Source organism: Macaca thibetana, chromosome 4, assembly GCF_024542745.1.
Source record: "Macaca thibetana thibetana isolate TM-01 chromosome 4, ASM2454274v1, whole genome shotgun sequence".
In the NCBI taxonomy this organism is placed as follows: Eukaryota; Metazoa; Chordata; class Mammalia; order Primates; family Cercopithecidae; genus Macaca; species Macaca thibetana.
This window is the reverse complement of record NC_065581.1, coordinates 38,264,976-38,283,072: the sequence shown is the minus strand read 5'-3', so window position 1 is coordinate 38,283,072 and position 18,097 is coordinate 38,264,976. Positions and strand designations below refer to the sequence as shown.

General features: G+C 43.3%; 1 protein-coding gene across 1 annotated transcript in view; it reads right to left on the bottom strand.

Moving 5' to 3' along the window:
* CMTR1 (cap methyltransferase 1) overlaps positions 1–6,926 on the bottom strand; it is a 49,125-nt gene extending 42,199 nt beyond the window's left edge. Inside the window, exons 1-2 of the mRNA XM_050787595.1 lie at positions 6,684–6,926; positions 4,299–4,437 (exon numbers count right to left, since the gene is read on the bottom strand). Coding sequence (XP_050643552.1) covers positions 4,299–4,431 — 133 coding nt within the window. The 5' untranslated portion in view covers positions 4,432–4,437; positions 6,684–6,926. The remainder of the gene's footprint in view (positions 1–4,298; positions 4,438–6,683) is intronic.
* Positions 6,927–18,097: the final 11,171 nt, after the last annotated feature.

Sequence of the window (18,097 nt, the reverse complement as noted above, 5' to 3'; positions counted from 1 at the left end):
AAGGGAGACAACTGTCACGGCTGCAGCAGGAACTAAAGAGGAGACTTAGCTTCTCAAGACTGATAAAGAATTTAGCAAACAACGAGCAGATAATTTTGCAATGAGGTCATAAATTAATAGGAGTAATAAGGTCAGTCTATTAAACTCATTAGTTTCATTAAGAATTTGCCAAAGCTGGACGGCATTCCCATTTACCTCCCGGGGAACTCCCCCCCTAAAACCTACCAGAGAGCCCAAAACAGTATTTAGGGTTTTAAGATTTCTTCTCCACCTGATAGAAATCACTATTAAGTCATTACAAGGAAGAAAGATTCAACTTTACGGAGGGAACAGAGGTCTCCTGGCTGTTGGCAAAATTTTTCACATGGCAATACAGCAATGGGACAAACATGTCAAAATTTAAAATGGCAGTGACAAGCTGGGCACAGTGGTGTGTGCCTGTAGTCCCAGCTACTTGGGAGGCTGAGGTAGGAAGACCACCTGAGCTCAAGAGTTCATGGCCAGTGTGGGCAACATAGTGAAACCCTGTCTCTAAAAACAGAAAAAGAATACATATACTATGTTTAAAAAATGACAGTGACAACAAAGAGGGGCAGCTCCAACCACTAACGGCTAAGGTGAGTAGCACACAGATACAGAAAAATAAATTATGAATTTTAATAAACATCACATGCTGCTTAACAACTGTTGTGAAATAAACTCATTCCTGCTTAAAGACTCAATTTCTCCTTCATGCCAGACAAATGGTAACTTGTTAAAGCAATTTAAACAGATACCGATAAAGGAAGCTTTTGATTAAGGTCATGAATCTGGGCTGACAGGAAAGCGATGGTGTTTCAGGGCAAATAGCCTATTTAGGAAAGAATTAAACCTCATGGAGAGGAAAGCGCCTTTAATGTGATACTGGTGAAGGAGCCCGTCAACTTCCAAAGCAACTCACTGCAGCAGGGCCAGGAGCCCACACCAGATGCACAGCTAAGGAGAGAAGGAATTTTCTTAGGGTCTAGACCATAGTTTCCCTGTGAAAAACCACCAAAAAGAACAAAATGACCTCATCTGCCTCTCCTTACTTCAAAAAGTTATTTGACAACAAATTTGCAAGAATGTATTTACACTTGAAAATGCCTTCAAACTCCTTTGAAAATACTCAAAAGATCACATGACGCAACAGTGGCCCTGACAACAACATCCCTTTTCCTCTTTACTCTGGCCAGATGTCAGTCTTTGACCTGGCAATGTAGCTGCCATGTGAATAATGTAAAATAAACACACTGATTAAACTAAATAGATCTAATAATGAGTCATCACATTGATTTAGCAGACATAGACAGAAATAGTAACTACTATTTTGTTTTTCTAATTGTCCTCCCTAAAGAGCATTTTTCAATCATCTACTTGAACATTATGTTCAGGTAGAAGTGGCTGCAGTAAATGGAAACACCCCTGCTTTAATAGAATGATTTGAATATGAAAGCTGCATATACATTTCAGGGGATATGTAGACAGCAAATCACCAGGGTATACTGCCCAGGGGACACCTAAGAGAATTTGATACAGAATATAGATGATATAAATGCTAAGTACTTAATGAAATGATCTTCTGCAGACTGAAGGAGACTGGCAAAATGAAAACTGTGATGCAAGTTAAGCTTCTTGGAAAAGATACTATTGTTGCCTTTTATCAGTTCTATTCAATAACTATTTACTGAGCTTTTGCTCCAGGCTAGGCATGGTGGGAAAAAAGGCACAGGGAGCAGTCCTGCTGATAAAGATACTGCTCTCAGTTTCTGTGTCAATGCAGAGCTGCCCCTTCCTAAAATAAATTAACCTAGGGAAATCTATAAATGTTGGTTTGCCTCTGCCTCCCATCTTATTTTCTGCAAATGAAAGGACCAAGTGGCACATACAAGGAACTGGACACCCCTGGATTTCCTTTTTTTTTTTTCTTTTTGAAACAGGATCTTGCTCTGATGCCCAGGCTGGAGTGTAGTGGTACAATCTTGGCTCAGTGCAACCTCTACCTCTTGGGTTCAAGTGATCCCTTCCACCTCAGCCTCCCGAGTAGCTGGCTCTACAGGCACATGCCACCATGCCCAGCTAATATCTGCATTTTTTGTAGAGATGGGTTTTCACCATGTTCCCCAGGCTGGTCTCAAACTCCTGGGCTCAAGCAATCCACCCACCTCAATCCCCGAAAGTATCAGAATTACAGGCATGAGCCATCATGCCCAGCCTGGATTTCCATTCTACACACACAACAGCAATAGTCAATCCTGACTAAGTCATATAGTACCACTTCCAGAGAAGGAGGAAGAGTAATCTCAATTCAGTCACAAAAGTTTGAAATTTAAATCAGAATGGTTTCCTTGAAGGATCCTTACCCTTATACACTTACCTTCTTTTACCTGGGAGTTGTCCTTTCCTTACTTCAAAGAGATGTTATTTGAGAGCAAATGTCTCCCAAGATCCACTTAGAACCAGATATCATTTGTTCCCCAGACATGCTCTCTCTTTTTCCCTTACAGGTCATTTCTCCCAATACCCCTATCCAAGGAGATTCTATCTTCACCAAGTTGCTCAAATTCCAGGTGAGAGGTAAAATTCCCTTTCCTCAAGAATCTCCAGAACTATCGCGTCCAATAAGTCCTTTTCTTCCTACTCAGAAACTTCAATTCCTACCTACCCTGGAATCTACTGTGACTTTAAAGCAGAGGTGTCCAATCTTTTGGCTTCCCTGGGCCACACTGGAAGAAGAATTGTCTTGGGCCACACATAAAACACACTAACAGCAGCTGATGAGCTTAAAAATAAATAAATAAATAAATAAATAAATAAAATCCCCCCAAAATATCATAATGTTTTAAGAAAGTTTACAAATTTGTGTTGGGTCCCATTCAAAGCCATCTGGGGCCACATCAGCCCACGGGCCGCAGGTTGGACAAGCTTGCTTTAAAGGTGTGAATACCTCCACACACAAAGTTGTAAGTAAGTCTCTTATCCAGCCTGGACTACAGCCACACCAATGCTCCATTCACTGTACCACCTGTCAAGCTTCTTCTCTCTGGACCAGCTTCTCAGTAGCAGCTGATGAGTAACTGCCCTTCAATAAGCTTATCACTTGTGAATAAACTGTATTTCCTACTACCTTCGAAGGGTGCTTCACACCCTTTCAGTCACCAATCTGTTACGGAATTTCATTCCAGTTTCCCAGTGATCCAACAGAGGATCCAATATGCAAGCCTGCTGGTGTGCTGGGTTGAATATGGTATCCAAAGCCTGTAAATGTGATCTAATTTGGAAATAGGACCTTTCCAGATTACATCAAATGTAATATTAGATTACAGTGGGCCCTATCCAATGACTGATGTCCTTATAAGAAGAGGGAAATTTGGATATAGACACACACAGAGGAAAGGTAGAGGCAGAGATTGGAGTTATGCTACCACAAGCCAAGGAACACCAAGGAATGCCAGCAGCCAGCAGAAGCTATAAGCGGTAAGGAAGGTCTTCCCAAGAGCCTGTGAGGGAACGTGGCCCCACCAACACTTTGATTTTGGACTATTAGCCTCCAGAACTGTGAGAGAATAAATGTCTGTTGTTTTAGGTCACCCAGTTTGTAGTAATTTGTTACAGCAACCCTAGGAAACTAATACAGGGGGCAAGTCAAGGTACACGCAAATTTATCTTGAGGTATTTGAGGCAAGCTCCCAGAAATTTTACCATTTTTCAGAAAGCATCTATGGAAACTGTAAATAACCCTAAAAGACAGGCAAAGCAAAATGCTAGTTTCAACCAGATTAGTGAAATCCTTCCACGCTTAATGCAAACAGTGAACACAGCAATGCTCCAGTACAGTTGGATGTTTCTGACCACGACTGCTGAAGGAATTGAGAAAACAGCATGCATGCAAAAAAGTGAAAATTCGCTTGATGGCTGCAGCAAGAGGCCCTCCCTTACAAAAGAGCCCCAGGATCATTAACAGCTATTCAGGGACAGAGCACTCAATGCTCACCACTACTTCTCACTGGTTTAAGGCACCAAGAGTGCCACCTACTGAAGGACAACCAACAGAAAGCAACTTCTGGAAAAATTACCATTTCTTATTTAAAACAAGTTTCCTCACTCTTAGTAGGAGAATGGCAGAAGGGAAAAGAGTCCATAGCCAACATCTCTCTGTAGAGTATTCCTAATTTTCCTCAAGGGACCAAGGGGCAGAGGACTATAGTCTGCTCCAACCAGACACCGTGTGTTCAAACAACAAGATGGCCAGTGGCCTCAGACCACACAAGCACACGTACCTTTTGCTCCATGACTGACAGAGGAGGGAGGTTCATCGTCAGAAGTGGAGCTGAGGCTCAGGGCAAGCTCTGCAACTCTTTTTTTCTGTTTCTTGATGGGGGCAGTGCATTCTGGGTCAGTTCTCCTCTTCATCGTTAACTGTAACCATAAATCCAGAAAGTCAGCTGCCCTTGGGTCAGAGCCACTGGGATCAGAGCAGGGATTCCAAAGTGTAAATCATCAATGGGATGAGATTTGGCAACTCTACACATCTTCCAGTGCCAGCACTTGAATAGCCTCTTCCTCAGAATGAGGTCTAGGAAGGATGCTAGCCAGGTGCTGGTTTTCAATAATAGCTGTTTTACTGGAAAATGTGGTGCTCACAGACTGAGACAGCCCTGGGCCACTGGTGTCACATAACAGAAAGTCATGGATCAACTCCACAAGCCACTGGGGGAAAAGGCTTGGTACTTGTAGTTATTCTATACTTTTGATGCAATATTGGCCATGCATGACAATGTACACTGAAAATGAACTATAAAACCTAATAAATATTAACCAATATTTCCAAGGTGAAGGGACCATCCCAGAATGACTGTTTCATCAGCATTATTTTACCAGAACAATTAAGAAATTACATATCATAAAAATACTCGTTTTGGTTTACTTCATAACGTTTGAAAACATGAAAGAATTGGGAAAGTTTTTAAGCAGAGTAAGGAATGGAAGCAGTGAATGGCTTAAGACTGAGGAAACACAAGAGTGGGAAAGTTATTGGGACTGGAGGTAGTTATCTCATAGAACTGAGTTACAAAAACAACAATTTTAAGGACAGAAATCCGCCTCCACAAAAAAGGATGGAAACCGGTTGAGAGTGGTGGCTCACGCCTATAATCCCAGCACTTTGGGAGAAAGAGGTGGGCTGATCACCTGAGGTAAGGAGTTCAAGACCAGCCTGGCCAACATGGTGAAATCCCATCTCTACCAAAAAAACACAAAAATTAGCCAGGTGGTCGCACATGCCTGTAGTCCCAGCTACTCAGGAGAATGGCTTGAATTGCTGAGGCGGAGGTTGCAGCAAGCCGAGATCACACCACTGCACTCCTGCCTGGGCGACAGAGCAAGACTCTGTCTCAAAAAAAAAAGAAAGGAAACAGGCACCATGCCACCATCAATCATCCATCCTCATGGTTAGGTATATGAGAGATAAGCACAAGAAAAAAGAGATGGAATGAAGTGATTATGAAACCCTGAAATCTTAAGGAATGATCAAGTTAAACAGCAAGCAAGAGTAGTGAATACAGTGTGGCTTACACACCACTGATTGGCTGTAGAGAACTCAGAAAAGAGGACTCAATACAGGGTGGGCAACCAGCTGGGAAACAATCCATAGGGAAGGCGAGGTGCAGCAAGAAACTATTGAAACACAAAAATGTCACTGATCCCCCCAACCTCATAAAACCCTGGATTACATGTTTCAGTTCTCTCCAACTCAAGGAAGAGCCAATCAATCCAATGCACAATCTCCACCTTCCTGAGAAAGCAGCCTCTTACTAGACACAGGCAGGGGCTGTCCCAGGGAAGAACCGGAGACACTGAGCAAACAGAAAGCGAGACCAAGCTAAGCCACATTTCACTTTAAGCCAGTAGTCTTAAATACGCCCAAAAGGCCCCCAGGGTGAGCTAAAGGAAGGCTCATCACAGAACTTGCTTCTAGCCATTGCAAGCACCAAAAGCTTTTAATTCTTAAGTAACTCGGGGGGGGGGAGACTGGAAGTACAGCAGACTCAAAGCGGATTGTGTTGCATAGTTGTGCGAAAGGCAGAAGAGGCGGATGCTCCTCCCCAAACCACATCACCTTAGATTTGGGCCTTCCAAATCATCTCATCAAACCCTATCATCTTCCACTGGAAAAGACTGCAGCCGCAGAGGGGAAGGCCACACAGCTAACCAGTGCCAAGCTCAAGTGACCCACACAAGCCAGAAGAATGCTCTGGCAGGGAACTTCTAAGCGGAAGGCAAGTGGCCTGGTTCTACCTGCTGCTTCCGCACAGAAGGGGTTCAAATCCCCTCTGCAGTCTTCTCTCCCTGGGCCTCGGTTTGGCACTGCCACCCCTAATCACACAGAGAGAGAGAAGCTCCCATGTCCCCCGGCCAGTCCCTTCATTTGAAGATAACGTGAGCGTGTGAATGTGTGCGCAGAGACGTGTGTCAGCGGCAGCTCGGGCTCCAGGGAGCCGGCGTTGGGGGTGGGAGGAGGAGGGAAGACATAAGGGGCCAGAAGGCGAGGAGAGACACGACCGCGGGTGGGGGGCCCAGGCGGCGGTGGAGGGGAGAAGGATGCTGAGCCCGCGCGCCCGCGCGCCCGCCCGCTCGCTCCCCCCGGGCCGCGCGTCGGCACTCACGCTGAGGGGAAAGAGCGAGCTGCCGGGGAGCGGAGGGGGGTGGTCAGGCCGACACTGTCGCCGCCGCTGCCAGAGCCGCCGCCTCCTCCCTCAGTTTCGTTTCCCTACAAGCCAGCCCAGGTCCGCCAGCCGCGCCGTCGCGCTCGGGTCCAGTACTGCGGGCAGCGCAGCCTGATGACGTCACGGACAGCGCCGCGCCCCGCTCCTCCCCCGGCCGGGTCCTGGCCCCGGGAAAGGCCGCTGGGGTTCTGGCCCGCTCCACCCCTTAACCTGGGAGGTCCAGGGGCGCCTGCGCGGAAAAGTCGCCGGGAAAAGGCTGCGAAAGCAAAAGTAAGTGAGTAGCTCCTCCTCGGGCTCTGAGGAAGAGAAACCAATACAAAAATTGTAAGTGCTAGGTGCCCTCACACGACCTCGTCTTACTTAATCTTATCATTACCTTCATTTTACAGACTAAGAACAAGTTCCGAGAGGCAGATGGTAACCTGGTTGAGGGCAAGAACCCAGGGTTCTTATTCCCTGCTGTATCCCCAACATCCAGCCTATGGGACATCTCAACAGATTTTGAACGAAGGACGGGAGGAAAGAAGGAGTGCCGCCCATAGCATCTTACCATATGGACACAGATGGCTCTCCATCCCAAACCTCTCTTCTGATTTTCAGGCCATTATGGCCAAACGTCTGTTGGACATCCTCACTCAGTCACCTCAAACCCCATGAATTCAAATTTCACCTTATGTTCTCCCATCAGCTCACTTTTTTCCTGGTGAAGGGCGCTGCCATCCATCCTGTTGATCCAGCTAGAAATCTGAGGAGTCTCCCTCTTCTTCATACACCAAAGCTTCTCATACACTTAATTGAGTTTATCTCCTAATTGTCTTTCAAATCCATCCATTCACTCCCATCCCCATTGCCACAATTCATGCACTCACTCCGACTCAGCAGAATTTCTCCAGTAATCTCCAAACCCCCGTGACTCTCCAGTTGTGATCCCTCTAATGTGTTCTTCACAAAACTAAAGTGATTTTTAAAATTTTCAACACCTATGAAAAGAAGGGAATTTAAAATTAATTAATTAAACCTGATCCTGTCACAACCCATCAGTGATTAAAATCCATCAATGATGTCCTATTGCTCTTAGAATAAAGCTAATGTCTTTAAAATGGCCTCCGAGACCCTCCAGCATGACGCCTTCTTCAGGTATGCCTTGTACTACTATCCCTTAGTTCTCCCCATGCTGACTCCTGAGTTTATCAAACATGCCATGTCTCGGCCAGGCGCGGTGGCTCACGCCTGTAATCCCAGCACGTTGGGAGGCTGAGGCGGACGAATCACCTGAGGTCAGGAGTTCGAGACCAGCCTGGCCAACATGATGAAACCCCGTCTCTACTGAAGATACAAAAAAAGTAGCTGGGTGTGGTGGTGCGCGCGTATAGTCTCAGTTGAACCTGGGAAGCGGAGGTTGCAGTGAGCAGAGATTGCACCACTGCACTCCAGCCTGGGCGACAGGGCGAGACTCCATCTCAAAAACAGAACAGAACGAAACAAAACATGCCATGTCTCTCAAGAGTTCAGCCCGCTGCCTGGATCATGCTTCTCCTCTTTGCTGGGCTAATGTCCATTTATCCCTCAGGACTCACTTTAGTGTCCTTATCTCGAAATATTTCCTGATGTCACAAGTCTAGGTTGGGAGCCCCACCTGTGAGCTCCTGAAGCATTCTGTCCCTCCACTATCAAAGCACTTACCACAGTGTTGTGTAATGGCCTGCGGACTCATCTGCCTCCCCAACTCAGCTGTAAACTCTGTGCAGGAAAGATTGTCTGTATTAAATTCACAAGACTTAACAGAGGCTGGTGGTCAGTGCTCAATAGATGTTTACTGAATCTGTGGAAGTGTGGAATATGAATGAAGGTTAAGTGATATGTTCAAGGTTACAGAGCTAGGAAGCAGCAAACAGGTATTTACCTAGTTCTCTATGTTCTAAAGCTTAGTGTCCTTCTTTCCACCTCACCAAGGCTTCTTAACATGCTCTGTGACATGAACACTTTTGGTAATCTTGTGGAGCTTATGGACCTGTTCTCAGAATAATTTGAGGGGTATAAAATAAGGTATAGGAAATGAGTTATATTGAAAAAGTTAACATATTTAGCAAATTTAATGATTTAATTTTTATGTAAAGCATTAAATAATGAGAGAATGCATTCAAAATATAGTCAAGTTAAACTTAAATTTTATTTTTTAATATATATGAGTATACCAAATAAATAGTGCTGGAAAAACCAGATAAATATATAGAGAAACATGAACTTTGATTTTTTTTTTTTTTTTTTGAGACAGAGTCTTGCTCTGTCGCCCAGGCTGGAGTGCAGTGGCGCAATCTCGGCTTACTGCAATCTCTGCCTCCCGGGTTCACGCCATTCTCCTGCCTCAGCCTCCCGAGTAGCTGGGACTACAGGCGCCCACCACCACGCCTGGCTAATTTTTTGTATTTTTAGTAGAGACGGGGTTTCACCGTGTTAGCCAAGATGGTCTCGATCTCCTGACCTCATGATCTGCCCGCCTCAGCCTCCCAAAGTGCTGGGATTACAGGCGTGAGCCACCGCTCCAGGCCCACTTTGATTCTTACTTTATGCTAAATGCAAATTAAGTTAAGATAGATCATAGCCCTAAACATAAAATCTAAAATGATAAAGCTTATAACAGAAAACGTAGGAAAATATTTTTGCAGACTTCGGATAGACAAAGATTTTTTTTATATGGGACCCAGGGAACATTAATCAGAAAGAAGAATAATGATAAAATAGAGTTCATCAAAATAAAAGGCTTCTACTCAACAAAAGACACCATTAAGACATTAAATAATCAAACCATGGAATGAGAGGAAAACATTCACAATACATAAATCTGACAAACGACTTATCTCTAATATATATATATGTACATATATATGTGCATATGTATATATATAAAATACCCAAGAATAAAAAGAAAAACAGAAATTTCCAATTCCTGTCAAAATGGAAACAGCACATTTCATTCTGTTTCTCCCACTGAATGTAATTTAAAACCTTAGAATGCATGGAACAACCATCTGAGGATTCTGAAAAGTAAATGGTAAAGCATAAAGTAAATGGCCAGAATATGGAGAAAGGAAACCAGAAGTCAAAGAACTGTCAAATCAAGAGCGAGTTTCTCAATTTTTCTTCCCTTCGTTTTCTCCCAGCTTGTACTAAAAGGCAACCTAAAATGCACATATTTTGCACAACAATGTGAATATAGTTAACACTGCTGAACTACACTCTTAAATTACATTTGGCTTACATGTGCCTCCGTACATAATGTAATCTAACAATATGTAAACAAACTGTAACCTAACTTGAGAGTATATTTTTTTTTTTTTTTTTTTTTTTTGAGGCAGAGTCTTGATCTGTGGTCCAGGACAGAGTGCAGTGGCACAATCTCAGCTCACTGCAACCTCCACCTCCCAGGTTCAAGTGATTCTCCTGCCTCAGCCTCCTGAGTAGCTGGGACTACAGGCACATGCCACCATGCCCAGCTAATTTATGTATTTTTAGTAGAGACGGGGGTTTCACCATATTGACCAGGCTGGTCTCGAACTCCTGACCTCGTGATCCGCCTGCCTTGGCCTCCTGAGAGTATATTCTTGTAACAAGTAGCTGAGTCTGGGCTAATCATAGCAGGTAAACTTTCAGTCAGTCATGGGGATGCAAACTGCCAAAATATATCCAAATAAGGCAAATGCCAAACTGTAACGATCAGGTTATTTTTGTATGTCACTCCTTTTTCTGTCTATGAATACTGTGTGCCTCCATTGGTAGGTAAAGCTGTCGGAACTTTTACTGGTTTGGGATGCTTCTCAACTAATGAATTGTTTCTTTTCTCAAATAAGCTCTGCTAAACTTTATGTAAAGTTTTTCTTTCAACAACACTTAAAAATGGTTAAGATGGTAAATTTTATGTTGTGTTTTTCACCATAATTTAAAGAATAGCTATTATAACCATAACCTAAAACACAGGAGTGAAGTCTCTTAAAAAATGAATAGAAGATAGTGAGTCTCTGCAGAAAGAACCAAATGGAAATTTTAGAATTAAAAAGTACAAGGCTTGGGCCGGGCGCGGTGGCTCAAGCCTGTAATCCCAGCACTTTGGGAGGCCGAGGCGGGCGGATCACAAGGTCAGGAGATCGAGACCACAGTGAAACCCCGTCTCTACTAAAAATATAAAAAATTAGCCGGGCGCGGTGGCGGGCGCCTGTAGTCCCAGCTACTCAGGAGGCTGAGGCAGGAGAATGGCAGGAACCCGGGAGGCGGAGCTTGCAGTGAGCCGAGATCGCGCCACTGCACTCCAGCCTGGGCAACAGCGTGAGACTCCGTCTCAAAAAAAAAAAAAAAAAAAAAAAGTACAAGGCCGGGCGCGGTGGCTCAAGCCTGTAATCCCAGTACTTTGGGAGGCCGAGGCGGGTGGATCACGAAGTCAGGAGATCGAGACCATCCTGGCTAACATGGTGAAACCCCGTCTCTACTAAAAATACAAAAAACTAGCCGGGCGTGGTGGCGGGCGCCTGTAGTCCCAGCTACTCGGAGGCTGAGGCAGGAGAATGGCGTAAACCCGGGAGGCGGAGCTTGCAGTGAGCCGAGATCGGGCCACTGCACTCCAGCCTGGGTGACACAGCGAGACTCCGTCTCAAAAAAAAAAAAAAAAAAAAAAAAAAAAAAAAAAAAAAAGTACAGTAACAAAAACAAAAATTTCACTAGATGGGTTCAATAGCAGAATGATGATGCTGGGGGTGGGGGGAGTCACTAACTTGAAGACAGATCAATGAAAAGTATCAAATGTGAAAAACAAATTGAAAACAAAAAAGTGAATACACCCTCAGGGACCCAGGGAACAATACCAAATGATCCAATACTTATGTCATCAGAGTGCTACAAAGAAAAGGAGGTGGAAAAAAATTTGGCACTAAAAAATATTTGAAGAAATAATGGGGCTGGGCGCAGTGACTCACGCCTGTAATCCCAGCACTTTGGGAGGCCAAGGTGGGCGGATCACCTGAGTTCAAGACCAGCCTGACCAACATGGTGAAACCCTGTCTCTACTAAAAATATGAAAAATTAGCCAGGCATGGGGGGCGTGCACCTGTAATCCCAGCTACTCGGGAAGCTGAAGCAGGAGAATCACTTGAACCCAGGAGGCGGAGGTTGCAGTGAGCCGAGATCGCACCATTGCACTCCAGATTGGGCAACAAGAGTGAAACTCTGTCTCAAAAAAAAAAAAAAAAAAGGAAATAATGGTTAAACACTTCCAAACAATGGCAAAAGGCATAAATTTTCAGACTCAAAAAGCTCAGAATTTCCCAAACAGTAAATGCCCAAAGAAATCCACTCCCAAATGCATCATAACCAAACTGCTGGAAACTAAAGCCAAATAAAATATCTTAAAAACAGTCAGAGAAAGTTGTCAGAATCAAAATGGAGTCACTAATGTTTAAAACTCTGACAGGCCAGGCGCGGTGGCTCATGCCTGTAATCCCAGCACTTTGGGAGGCTGAGGCAGGTGGATTACCTGAGGTTAGGAGCTCAAGACATGCCTGGCCAACATGGTGAAACCCCATCTCTACTAAAAATACAAAAAATTAGCCAGGTGCAGTGGCACACATCTGTAATCCCAGCTACTCAGGAGGCTGAGGCAGGAGAATCACTTGAATCTGAGAGGTGGAGGTTGGAGTAAGCTGAGATCACACCACTGCACTCCAGTCTGGGTGACGGAGTGGGACTCCATCTCAAAAAAACAAAACAAAACAGAAAAACAAAACTCTGACAAACAGAGCCAGGGAAGCCCACGAAGGGAGGGTTCTCATGCATAAATGTCTGAAAACAAGAACTATCACAAAAGACTCTGCAAAAATCACAATCTTCCACAAAAGTCATCACAACCTAACAACAACAACAACAACAACATACTTCTGCAAGGACATCTCCTAGCAACTGCCTGTCCAAACTTGCAGTGACACCACCCTTGCTATTAAGGATCCTTGTAGTGAAGGATCATTGTCTCGAAACATTTATGTGATCCTCCTCATTTCTCCTCAAAAATTTTTGGTCTTTCCTTACCTGTCTGAATACACACATTATTTACTGTGGCATCTGCATTCCCGTTGCAATGCTTATTGCTGAATAAACATCAGCTTCTTTTTTAGAGAGTTTCTCTCTCTCTCTCTCTCTCTCTCTCTCTCTCTCTCTCTCTGTTATTTAAGTTGACAAAACTATGTATCCCACTTAGGGGAAAAACAATTAGAATGACTATAGATCTTACGTCAGAAAGCACGGAGGCCAAAAAAGTAGTGACACAAAAAATTTCAAGTCCAGAAAGAAAAGAACAGTCAACCTGGAATTCTATATCCAGTAAAAATATCCTTCAAGAATGAAAGCAAACTAAAGTGATTCTCAGAGGAAGAAAAACTAAGAGAATTCATCACCAGCCACACTTTGTAAAATAAAGCCTAAAGGAAGTTATTCAGGCTGAAAACAAATGATAACAGAGTAAAACTAGAAATGTCAGGAATGAAGGAAAAGCAATAAAAATGATAAATAGCTAGGTAGATCTATAATAGGCTATTTTTCTCCTTTTAAGTTCTCACAAATATACCTGATGATTAAAAGCAAAACATGGCTGGGCACGGTGGCTCACACCTGTAATCCCAGCACTTGGGGGATTAGGTGGGTGGGGGGCCAAGGTGGGCGGATCACAAGGTCAGGAGATCAAGACCATCCTGGTTAACACGGTGAAACCCTGTCTCTACTAAAAATACAAAAAATTAGCTGGGCGTGGTGGCGAGCGCCTGTAGTCCCAACTACTTGGGAGGCTGAGGCAAGAGAATGGGGTGAACCCAGAAGGTGGAGCTTACAGTAAGCCGAGATCATGCCCCTGCATTCCATCCAGCCTGGGCGACAGAGCAAGACTCCGTCTCAAAAAAAAAAAAAAGCAAAACATATAACATTGTCTGATAAAGTTGCCAATGTGTGTAAATGTAACAGGTATGATAACTACCACATAAACGGGGGAGGATGAAGGGATCTATAAAGCAGTAAGGTTTCTACATTCCACTGAAAGTGGTAAAATACTAATTCTAAATACACTGTGAAAGTTATTCTGGAGTTGCCCTTTTTGGAAAGGCGAAGTAAGGACCTCTGAAATATAATCTTCCATAAAAACAAAGAGAATACCAGCAAAATTGTCAAAATTGGGAGGAGAGGATTCTGGGAAGATGGCAGAGTAGGAAGCACCGGGAATACGGTTTCTCACCTAGACAAAAATTGTGCTGGCGGAATCTGTCTGATGTAACTATTATGGGACTCCGGAGTCTAATAAGGGCTTGCAACATCCAGAGGAAGGCAAGGATGGTAAATTGTGGTTAATTTTGGTTCATTTCAGCTCTTAGCACAGCAGCAGCCGCTCATCCACCACCACTCAGTCATATGGCAGACAGCTGTGCACATGTTCCTGGCACAGCTTACAAACAGCTTGTGGGAGCCAGGGTAGGCAAAGAGGACTTTGTCCTCTGATTATGGGGGATCCATGCCCTGATCTCTCATTGCTGCTTCCTATCACAGAGGTATAAACAAAGCAGGGAAAGCCATTGTTGTTGCAACTTCCCCTATTTGTTGCAAGCCTCTTGCCCTCTGGCTGAAGTGACTTCTGGAGATGTAAAGGGCTGGTGACTTCTATTTCCCCCTTTCATTTTTGCTTTTTCTCCTTTTGGGAGCCAGACATTAAAGACTAGGACATTAAAAAATGACTACATATATGGAGCAAATTAGAAAGTGACTGAGCCTGCCCAGGGAAAGTTTCCAAAAAGATCTGAGGAAAATTGGCCAGGTGTGGTGGTGTGCACTTGTAATCCCAGCTACTTGGAAGGCTGAGGTGGGAGGATTGCTTGAACCTGGGAGACAGAGGTTGCAGTGAGCCAAGACTGTGCTACTGCACTCCAGCCTGGGTAACAGAATGAGACTGCATCTCAGGAAAAAAAAAAAAAACCTGAGAAGACCTTAACTCTATACCTCAGGCTCATCCTTGGCACAGAGACAACCTGCACTAATCAAAAAATAAAAATTGAAAAATAAAAACAAATACAAAAAAACAGCAAGTCCTGGGGAAGGTGAGGAACTGGCTTTCTGGAGTTACCATCTTATTAGATGCATATGTCCAATTTTCAACAAAAATTCACAAGGCATACAAAGAAAACAAAAAAGTGTGTCACATTCAAAAGAAAAAATAAATCAACAGAAAATGTCCCTGTGAAAGACCTGATGGCAGATCTACTAGACAAAGACTTTAAAAAAAAAGTCTTAAGATGTTCAAAGAACTAAAGGAAGATGTGGAGAAAGTCAAGAAAACAATGTATAAGCAAATTGGAAATATCAACAAAGAAATGAAAACCCTAAAAAGAAACAAGAAAAATTTCTGGAGCTGAAAAGTACAATAATCAAAATAAAATATACTCACTAGAAGGATTCAAAGTCAGATTTGAGCAGGTAGAAGAAAGAAGTAGTGGGCCGGGCGTGGTGGCTCATGCCTGTAATCCCAGCACTTTAGGAGGCCGAGGCAGGTGGATCACCTGAGGTCAGGAGTTCGAGACCAACCTGACCAACAAGGTGAAACTCCCGTTCTACTAAAAATACAAAAAATTATCTGGGTATGGTGGCAGGTGCCTGTATTCCCAGCTAGTTGGGAGTCTGAGACAGGAAAATTGCTTGAACCCAGGAGGCGGAGGTTGCGGTGAGCTGAGATCGTGCCACACTGCACTCCAGCCTGGGCGAAGGAGCGAGACTCCGTCTCGAAAAAAAGAAAAAAGAAAAAAAAAAGAAAGAAGTAGTGAACCTGAAGATAGGACAATGTTAATTATTGAGTCTAAGGAACAAAAATAAAAAAGACAACAAAACAAACAGAGTCTAAGGGGCCTCTGGGACACCATGGAGCAGACCAACATATATGCATTGTGGAGTGTCAGAGGGGCAGAGAGAATATTTGAAGAAATAATGACTGAAGACTTCCCAAAATTGATGAATATAAAGATTCAAATTTGATGAATATATTCAAGAAGCTTAACAAACTCCAAATAAAATAAACTCAAAGATACGCATATTGAGACACATTACAATCAAGTTTAGAAAGACAAAGAGAGAATCTTGAAAGCAGCAAGAAAGAAGCAACTCTTCACATACAAATGATCACCAATAAATTAACAGCAGAGTTTTCATCAAAAACTCTGGAGGCCAGAAAGCAGTGGGCCAATATATTCAAGAATATATTGCTAAAACGTGGTGGCTCACACCTGTAATCCCAGCACTTTGGGAACCCAAGGCAGATCATGAAGTCAGGAGTTCAAGAACAGCCTGGCCAACATGGTACAACCCCATCTCTACTAAAAATACAAAAAAATTAGCCAGGTGTCGTGGCACACGCCTATAATCCCAGCTACTCAGGAGGCTGAGGCACAAGAATTGCTTGAACTCGGGAGGTGGAGGTTACAGTGGGCTGAGATCGTACCACTGCACTCCAGCCTGGGTGACAGAGCAAAACTTGCTAAAAAAAAAAAAAAAAAAAATCAAGAATTCTATATCCAGAAAAACTGTCCCTCAAAAGTGAGGGAAAAATTTCCCAGCACTTTGGGAGGCCAAGGCGGGCAGATCATGAAGTCAGGAGTTCGAGACCAGCCTGGCCAACATGGTGAAACCCCATCTCTACTAAAAATACAAAACTTAGCTGGGTAGTTGTTGCCTGTAATCCCAGCTACTCTGGAAGCTGAGGCAGGAGAATTGCTTGAACCTGGGAGGCAGAGGTTGCAGTGAGCTGAGATTGCACCACTGCACTCCAGCCTGGGCGACAAGAGCAAAACTCCATCTCAAAAAAAAAAAAAAAAAAAAAGTGAGGGAAAAATTAAGACATTCCTAGATAAACAAAAGCTGAGAGAGTTTTTGTTACCACTGAATCTGTCCTTCAAGAAATGCTCAAGGAAGTCCTACAGGGTGAAATGAAAGGACACCAGACAATAACTTGAAGCCATATGAAAAAAATAAAGATAACAATACAGGTAAATACATGGATGATTATAAAAGCTAGCATTATTGCAACAAAGGTTTGTAATCCACTTTTTATTTTTTATATGATGTGAGAGATGAATACATTAAAAAACAGTTATTAGCCTAAAACCGAGTATTATTTTAACTTTGGTTTGCAACTCTATATTTTGTTTTCTGTATAATTTAGGAGACTAAGGCATTTTTAAAATGTTAGTGATACAGGAAGAAAAAGGTACTTAGGCAGATACTGAGGGTAAGGGAGTCCTCAGTAAGGTTTTCCTTTTAATTAAAAGCAGCCCCCAAATCATTTTCTTTTCTAACAAAGAGTAGCCTGTAAAATTGAGCTGCAGACATAGACAACCAGGCTAGAAGCTTGCACGGGTGAATGCTGGCAGTTGTGCCAATTAAAAAAAGGCTACCTGTGACTAGGCATGATCAAAATGGTGGGTCCATCTTCTTTTCTCTTTGCCAGCAATGTAAGAACAGTGTACAGTAAGGAACAGACAAGATGGCACTGTCCCAGTGGAAAGTCCATTTACATAATAAGATTAGGGTGGGGCAACCAGCCTTCCCCATGTGCTATGTAAATGTCACACTAGTTGAACCAATCTGTGAGCCCTATGTAAATCAGACACCGCCTCCTCAAGCGTGCCTATAAAATCTGCTGTAGTCTGCCGCAGGCCACCTTTTACCTTTTGGACACCTCTCTCACAAAAGACAGACCTGCTCTCCTTTCTCCTTTCTTCTGCCTATTAAACTTTCCACTCCTTAACCCACTCCATGAGTGTGTGACAGTGTTGTTAATCTTCTCAGCGTGAGACGACGAACCCTACCCAGGTATTTACCCCAGACTACGAGGCCGTTTCGTTAGTCTATGTTTAGGGACACACAACGTATAAAGATACGTAATTTTGTGACATCTACAATGAAAAGAGGTGAATTCAGTGTTGTATGTAATGAAGCAGTTTTTGTATGTTATTGAAGTTACGCTGGTGTAAATTCAAATTACAGTACTAACACATGATTATCATGTTAAATGTAATCCTAATGGTAACCATAAAGAAAATAGCTAGAGAATATACACAGAAAGAAATGAGAAAGGAATTTAAACATTTTACTACCCCAAAATCCATAAAGCATAAAAAAGGACAGTAATGCAAGAATGAGGGACAAAAAAGCTATAAGGCATATAAAAACATATAATGGGCTGGGCATGGTGGCTCATGCCTGTAATCCCGACATTTTGGGAGGCTGAAGTGAGTGGGTCACTTAAGATCAGGACTTTGAGACCAGCTTGGCCAACATGGTGAAACTCT